At 32.2% G+C, this 8,632-nt stretch overlaps 1 protein-coding gene across 4 annotated transcripts; it reads left to right on the forward strand.

The window, feature by feature from the left end:
• Nucleotides 1–6,416: 6,416 nt before the first annotated feature.
• BDCG_06342 (CMGC/SRPK protein kinase) lies at nucleotides 6,417–8,163 on the forward strand. Of its 4 annotated transcripts, none has more exons than XM_045422076.1 (5): nucleotides 6,417–6,898; nucleotides 6,947–7,269; nucleotides 7,325–7,626; nucleotides 7,698–7,863; nucleotides 7,933–8,163. In XM_045422076.1, exons 1-5 carry the CDS (start codon nucleotides 6,654–6,656, stop codon nucleotides 8,115–8,117), a joined length of 1,221 nt encoding a protein of 406 aa, XP_045277799.1. In that variant the 5' UTR covers nucleotides 6,417–6,653; the 3' UTR covers nucleotides 8,118–8,163. The 4 variants fall into 4 exon arrangements, with proteins under 4 accessions (XP_045277799.1, XP_045281641.1, XP_045281643.1 ...); XM_045422077.1 differs by having other exon boundaries at nucleotides 6,451–6,898; nucleotides 7,689–7,863; nucleotides 7,938–8,145; XM_045422078.1 differs by having other exon boundaries at nucleotides 6,497–6,898; nucleotides 7,938–8,145.
• Nucleotides 8,164–8,632: the final 469 nt, after the last annotated feature.

The raw sequence follows: 8,632 nt of genomic DNA on the forward strand, positions 1-8,632 counted from the left end.
ATTATCATCACTATTATCATTATTACTATCACTATCATTATCATATCATTGCCTGTCTTCACTTCTCTTTCAACACTTATTAAAATCAATTATGTCATCTCTCTTCAAATATTCTGCAGTCCTGTGAATTACCAAGGCGCGTGAGTGCTGTCACAGATTGAAGAGAGAGAAGAAGATGATATTCAAGTGTGAGAAGACAGATTGCAAGACATGTTGTAATGCCTTGAAGAGGCTTTATAAGAGAGTAGAATGATAATGATTTTAAGTAACACTTATAATAGATTTAGACTGAACTAAGTATAGAAATAATGTGAATAATGCTGCCTGTAATGAATTAAAAAAGAAGACAGTGAAGAGTCTTATACAGTAGTGATGAGATTAGAAGAAGTTCTGAGAATAATTTAAGATCAAGATAAAGAGAGAGAGAGAGAAGAAGAGTATTACTATAAATAAGTAATAATAGAAGAAGATTGAGAAGATATTGAAGTAAGAGACAAAGAAGTTAAAACTGATAAGTTTTTTATTAAGAGATAACAATTTTTGATAATACTTCTATTCTCTAATTAATTAGCAGAAGCTAACAGAGAAGAAGAGAATTAAGACCTTGTTCAGATCTCAAATACACTTCATGATTCAGAACATTGAGAAGACAGCTCTGCTCTCTGAACATGTCAATCTGCTTACTGCTGAAGTGGAACCTGAGACAGCAGATTAGAAAATACAGGATTTTGAGACACAGATTGACCTGACTGAGAGAGAGCAGTGAGAACCCTTCTCTGAGAAGATAGCAGAGAGAGATTTTAAGATAATTGTCATCTCAGATGAGAAGAAGAAGAAGAAGAAGAATGAGAATAAGTAGTGAATTATGAAGAATGATAAGAAGAATAAGAAAGAAAAGAAAGATAATAAGTAGAAAAAGTTTTTTTCTTTTTATATTAGTTAGTTATAAGTTTGTAACTATTAGTTAATAATTGAAATTAATTTTAAGTTTTCAAAAATTATTATACAAGTTGTAATCAATTATCAATGTCAGGAATAATATATATATATATATTCAACTATCATATCACTATAATGTATAAGTATCAACATTTTTTCAACATTGATATTCATAATATTAATATATTTTTAATAATATCATCTGATAACACAATTTGATAACACTCTCTTTCATAATATTAATATATTTCAAGAAATATGATAGAGATTAATCAAGATTATTTATTTACTTTTATACATTAATAATATTTAATCTGAGTTAGTACTAAAATTATAACTAAGCTAAGAAAGAAGATTATTTTCTCTTATATTAATTCTTCTTACACACATCAGTGATCAGTTATTGAAAATAAATTATTATCTTTCTTAAATTATTATCATATCTTCTGAATTCACTTTTTTAACTTCTTTTACTTCTATTGAAGATTCACAAACTCTTCAAGAAATCACTATGAATTACAAAGTCTATGTTATTTATAATTCAACACAGAATACTCTCTTTCAATTATAATAAATAATCACTTCATTCTTCACACCTGATTTCAGGTTATGAAATTTATGAAAAACTCAACACAAACACTGAGATGAACTATAAAATAATTATTAATAAATTATATTGCAGATTACTGAAGAGTCATCTCTCTACTACAATTACTATAACTTTATTCAGAAACATTCATCATAAACTGATTATAACTCTGAGGAAATTTCTTAACATCTGAAGTCATCAGAATGCAGATAATAAAAGAAAAATAATCAGAAAATTACTACTGAGCTGATATTACTCTATCAGATAATAATTTTTGATAATACTAACTTTCTAATTTGAAGAAAATCATGTGAAAATGATCATGTATCAGTACTCTGATTCTATAACTCTCATCTAATAACTTCTATGAATAATTACTTTGCATGTGTATATCTCTGAATCTTTCTCTTCAATCAATTGAAAACCCTGAATTCTAAACACTTCTTCAAATACTTAATTCAAATCTTCATATTTCACATCAATTCTGTCTTCAGTTCAATCTTGAGATATACTACAAAGTCAATATATAATATCTAGAATCAGAGTTGAAGAATCATTGAAGAGTGTCTCTCACAGTGAATGCATGAACTAGTATAAATAATCTTACATTTATAAGAGTTATATGTTATTACATTGATAAGAACTGAACTTATTAAGAGATATTAATTGAATTTGAATCATTGATCAGTAGTCACACTAGAGATTATATAACAGAGATATTAATAACTGTGATTAAAAATAACTATTGAGATATTAGTCTCAGTCTTCTTATAAATATAACTGATAATGCTGTGAATAACTATACTATAATAAACAGCTTAAAGCAAAAATTGACTTTACATTTCTAAAATGATAAACAAGATCATAGTCTCTGCATTACTCATGTGATTCAACTTGTGATATAAATACTGATAAAGAATCTTAATATTGAGATGAAGAATAATGAGATGACTGATTCTTAGAATGAGAATGAGATAGAAGTGATTACTCAAGTAACTTTTACATCTACTTTGTAAAAGATAATGTTTTTTAATAACACTTTTTAATATTGCTTTTTAATAATGCTTTTTGCTAACACTACTGTTAATTTTAAATAGATTGATTAATAATTTAAATATCACAGATTTTAAACATTGTTAATGTGATTTATATCTTCTCTAAATAACAATAATAATTTCATGATATTCAATAAATAAATAAATCAGTCACATCACTGAATATGATACAGAATATTAGAATATGATAGAGTTCAATATATAAGATGACTATTTAAGCTCTTTAATTATATCAGATAATTAATCATTGAGTATAACACTCTGATCAGAAAAAGATTCAGACATTGAAACTTTCTAATATAAAGTGAACTCAGTTGAAATATGTGATTAATTTACTGTTTCAGTTTTATAAGATAACAAAGACAGTCTTAATTACTTGTACATCAATACTGCAGTCAGTCTGATAAGTGTATAACAGTTTATTTACTTATCTTAAGAAGTAGTTGAATCACTTACAAAGAAATTCAGTCTGAGATATATTATAGCACAGACTATTATTACTGTAAGAAATAAACTGACATATTATCACAGCAAAACTGAACAATCTTTTACAGAGTACTATGCTATAGCAGCTCTACTAGATCTCTCTTATTAAGTTAATATCTACACTTCTTAAGATTGAATAGAGAAGAAATGAGACTTATATATTAAATTAGCTCAACACTACTACAATATCAACTATCAGAGATTTGAATAAGCAGATATTAGAGATGTAAAGACAGTGAAATACAATTCTCTAGTAAGTAATAATCTTTGATAATACTTTATATTACATAGAACTATAATACTAACTTTGAAACAGAACTTACATACATTGATTACAACTGAAAATCAGATAAAACTACATACTTATAAAACTGAATTTAACTGCTATCTTCAAGATAATTTAACAAATTTATACATTAAATTAATTCTAGAGTTATGAAAAATTATTAAGAGTATATATTTAACTATTACACTGATAATATGTGATATTCTGATAATTTCATTGATAGAGATAAAAATGAAGTGAAAGTTCAACTCAAGCTGAGATATTTATCACTATCACTGAGAACAATTATAAGAAGAAATAATCAAGAAACTCATAATTATAAAACATGAAATTATTAGACAGTTTAATATCTCTGATCACAGTATATCAGAGAAGTGTAGTTTTCATAAGAAAGTGAAGAATAAACTTATACAAGAATTTGTTTAATTGTTTCATGAGTGTTATTAATAATTATTATCAAATTCTGATTATATAAGCAATCACTGAATGAACTGAATGAGACTGAATTTAATCTTCAGTCTCAGTCTCATTCTGATTTTGAAAGAATGATTATCTTTCACAGTTTATTCTGAGAAATTACTCTCATTTCACTGTTCTTGAATTAAATCTGGTCATTTTTCACATCATTTCTCTCAGAAATGGTTCATTTTCAGATTTTTTTGAGGCTTGGTTCTGGTGAGACTCACGTCAAGAAATGTATGAGATCAGATCAAATGAAATCAAATGTGAAATTCATGGTCCCGGCGGCCAGTCTACAGGCTTCTATGTCAGTCTCTATGATATCAGACTATTTATTCATGATGAAACACAGATCTATATAATCATCTACATGAATAATGTTCATCTCTACAGCTCAAAAATTGAAGATCTGAACTGGGTCAAAGCTGAAATCACTGCTAATTACAAGATCAAGAATGTAGAGAATTTCAATCACTATCTAGAAATGAAGATTGATAGAGATTCAACTTTATTAATATTGTTTCAATCTCTCTTTATAAGAAATCTTCTGAAGAAGTTCTTAATAAATGACTGTCATTCTACATTCACTTCTATAAAGAAGAATGTCAATTTCATGAATAATGATGAGAAACTGATTACATACACAGCAGAATTTATTCTACAGTTCTATTAATTCAGTATCAGATCTCTGCAATATCTGACATTTAATACACATTCTGATATGAGCTTCACTACAGGATTTCTTAAATGATTCAGCTCTCAGTCTATATTAAAGAACTGAACTGTATACAGGTATACACTCTGATATCTACAGAGTTCAATCAATGAGAATATAATCTATCACAGAGGTGCTGAAATTGAACCTGTAGCATACACAGATGCTGATTGAGCCAGTAGAGATTCAGAATCCTGTTCAACCACCAGTTATATCATCTACATGGCAGATGGCCCCGTTGTATGACGGAGCTGCCGGTAAACAGAGGTCTTCAAGTTATCAACAGAGGCCGAATATATTGCATTCTTCAAGATTATATATGAGCTTGTCTGTCTTCAAGAGCTTCTAGAAGACACTGAATTCATCTCATTCTGTCTCAACAATCTGAATGCTGATAATCATCTCATTCTCATCACAGTCAATGATCTGACTTATACAATTCATACTGATAATAAGTTTATCATAGAGCTATTCTCTTCTGAAGCAATTTCACATCACTCAAAGTATATAGAGGTTCATTTTCACATTCTTCAGAATCTTGTCTGTAAGAATGAGATATCTATCTGATATATTTCATCTGCTGAGAATACAGCAAATGAGCTTACTAAATCACTTAAAATGTTGAAATATATACATTGAAAGGAGATTATGAAGATGAAGGAATAGAGAGATAAAAAATAATGTATATCATGATTGATTTTTCATTACTTCATATTTTCCAGTCATTTTTTATACCTGTACTTGATTTGAAGGCGAATTTTGTATATAGCATTGTGTAGTTACTCTGATGAGTAAGAGTGTCAGATTATATAATCTGACTTACTAATTCTTTCATTATATAACTTTTCACAAGTTAGTAATCTTTCAATCACATAAGCTTTACACCTTTTACAATACATCTATAATTAAAGAATAATAATAATAATAATAATATCTGCAGATTGACTGTTAACTATCTTCTTATAATTAATCTCTTCAGAGACAGTTGTAAAACTATATTACTAAATTAATACAGTAGTTAAGATTTTAGAAGATGTGAAGAATATTTTTATATCTGATTTAACAAGATAATTGAACAAGATCTTCAAGAGTAGTATAATTCAGATGAAATTGAATACATATTGTGAGAATAAACTTGTAAATCATTATTAAATAAATAGATATCAGATTACTAAATTCTTCTACAGATAGATACAAGTAGATGAAGTTCTTACTATTAAGAATATTAATTACAAGATTGTAATCTGTAGAGTAGATAAGATGAAAAAGACATTTAATAAAAATCTTTACTTAATTAGAATCAAATCTATAAAATCTAGAGTTATTTAATTATAATAAGATAATTCTATAGAATCTTAATCTACAGTAAATTCTACACCTTCTAATAAGTATATAGATAATCTTTATATTATAGATAGATGTAATAATGATTATTAATTAATTTTTAAAGATCACTATATTCAAAATATTTTCTTTACAGTGTGGTTTTTCATATGCTGTGACACACTCACTAGAGAGAGTGAGTAAGCATGGCACGGTTAGCAGCTAGTGGAAGCTAAATATATGTAGGCTACTGGGGCAAAAGAGCTCAATCACCACCAGCGCACTGCTGGTAGAAGGGCCGACCAACCGCGGGACCCCCAACACCCCCCCTCGGACCAGCTACCACAGAGTACAGTACTTCCCCTCAGTGGCTCCCTTCAGTGGCCTCCCCACAATGGCTCCTTTTTAATAATGGACTGAACCACTCAGTCCTAGGACTTAAAGGGACTTCTAGGACACACTCCTGAGATGTCTCTTAGCACTGTTAAAATATCCAGGGTATTTGTTAGGAATTTTTAAGTCCATTCTGGGATTGAACCCATGCATGTTGATCACAGCGGGGCTCACGCTTAACAGTCTCATAATCTGTAGGCTACTGGGACAAAAGAGCTCGGTCACCACCAGCGCACTGCTGGTAGAAGGGCCGACCAACCGCGGGACCCCCAACAATATATGGGTGTGAGTGGGTCACGTGGGTTAGGGCTTGTGTAGTAGCTCCAACAAACCAACTGCCATCGCCCTCCATCTCTTCCCCAGCTTCGATCAAACACTCATCCCACTTTGCTCGTCCGTGCCCTCATCATGACTTCTCTCCTGAGATGGGCCAAAGCCACCTTTCGAAGAGTTCCCTCCCCTCCCGTGTGTTTTCCGACCAGCGGCTACGTAACAGTCAGTGGGTCTGAACTTGATGAGGAACGATTTGAAGAGTTCAAGAAAGGACGATACTATCCTATCAACATTGGGGATGTCTTGACTTCCAGATACCAGATCATCGGTAAACTGGGATTTGGGGTTACCTCCACCGTATGGCTCGCTCGTGATCTCGAGTAAGTCAGCTCTCTCTATGTTCAACTATGACAGGCTAACGCAACCAGAGGTCATAAATATGTGACAGTGAAGGTATATACGCGTGATGAAGTTAATCAGGAAGAGTTTCAGATTTATAAGTATTTGAAACAAGGAAACCCGTCGCATCCTGGTTATGTCCATGTGAGAAAGGCCCTAGATGTGTTCACCATTCCTCGTCCCGGAGGTGGCCATCACTGTCTTGTCCAGAAACCCATGTGGGAGAGTTTCAAGGATCTGCTCTATCGCAATCCCAATCATCGATTTACTGAGGACCTACTCAGGGTTGGTCTCATGCAAGTTTTTCTTGCGCTTGACTACCTGCATACCGAATGCAAGCTTGTCCATACAGGTAAGAAGTACTTCATTTTCTCAAAAGTACGACCGCTAACCCGTAGCCTAACTAGACATCAAGGGTGATAACATTCTTCAAGAAATAGAGGACAGAGCGATCCTCGAACGCTTTGCAAAAGCTGAAATGGAGAACCCTTCACCTCGGAAGTTTATCAACGGGATACCAGTGTATGCTTCCCGACGGTTTGAATTGCCAAAGACATTTGGCAAAGTAGTCCTGAGTGATTTTGGTTCAGCTGTTCGAGGAGATGAGAGAAGAAACCATGATGCTCAACCCAACGTTTACAGATCTCCAGAGGTGATGCTGAAAGCTGAATGGAGTTACCCAATTGATATATGGAATGTTGGCGTCATGGTATGTTTTTCCTCTGTATTCTCCCACTTGATCACACTCTTTTGAGATTACTAATAAGTCAGGAAAATCAGGTCTGGGACTTGATTGAGGGCAAGCACATGTTCCATGGCAATGATCCCGATGGGAAAGGGTATTCCACCCGTGCGCATCTTGCCGAGGTGATTGGCATTCTAGGGCCGCCTCCCTTAGATATGCTCAAGCGTGGAAAACGGAGCCTTGAATTTTTTACTGAAGATGGTATGTATTATTTCTCAATCTCTGAAAGTACCTTGCAGATGTAAGAGGCTTATTATAGAACTGTTACAGGACAGTGGAAGCATGACATAGAGATATCTCAAGCAAGTTTGGAAGAGTCGGAAGAGTTTCTTAGAGGAAGAAATAAAGAAATGTTTTTAGTTTTTATAAGAGGAATGCTTCAATGGCGACCAGAAGATAGAAAGACAGCAAGGGAACTTCTTGAAGATTCATGGCTAAATGACCGGATAGACTAGCTCACTAGTAACTATTTTAATAAATGCTACTGATAATAGGTTTCTGTTTCTGTTTATCTTGTTAATCTAGCATTCAATGCTTATTGTGAGATGTAGTTATAATTGTGGCGGGCTGCGCCCGATGTTTAAGACTATTCCATTACACTCCATAGATTCCTGCCGAAAGCCCCGATTCTCGATCGCCGATCCTCGGCCTAAGAACCCACGGAGTTCCTATTCTTCCGCCCCGAAGCTCCACCTCGTACGCGTATAAATATCCGCTCCGATCGCCGATACTCGCACTTTCTCTTTTTGTTTTCTCTAACGTTTTCCACTTTTGTTATATAAGACCTATATATTAATACTGATCTATTCGGCGTAGGCCCCTTACAATAATCATTATTAATATTAAGCTATTTGAAAATTATTGAATACTTGTAAATATTGATTTAACAAATGCAAAAAAGAAAAGATCTTAAAAATAGTTTTTTACTTCTTTTGAAAAAGTAAGATGTTTTTCTCTGAATTTCACACAA

Source organism: Blastomyces dermatitidis, assembly GCF_000003525.1.
Source record: "Blastomyces dermatitidis ER-3 genomic scaffold supercont1.6, whole genome shotgun sequence".
Taxonomy (NCBI): Eukaryota; Fungi; Ascomycota; class Eurotiomycetes; order Onygenales; family Ajellomycetaceae; genus Blastomyces; species Blastomyces dermatitidis.

Excerpts from the sequence above, each read along its gene's own strand:
- BDCG_06342 (XM_045422076.1), top strand. The coding sequence starts at position 6,654 with ATGACTTCTCTCCTGAGATGGGCCAAAGCCACCTTTCGAAGAGTTCCC. Across the intron at positions 6,899-6,946 it reads TGGCTCGCTCGTGATCTCGA|AGGTCATAAATATGTGACAG; the intron begins GTAAGTCAGCTC and ends TAACGCAACCAG. Across the intron at positions 7,627-7,697 it reads TATGGAATGTTGGCGTCATG|GTCTGGGACTTGATTGAGGG; the intron begins GTATGTTTTTCC and ends CAGGAAAATCAG.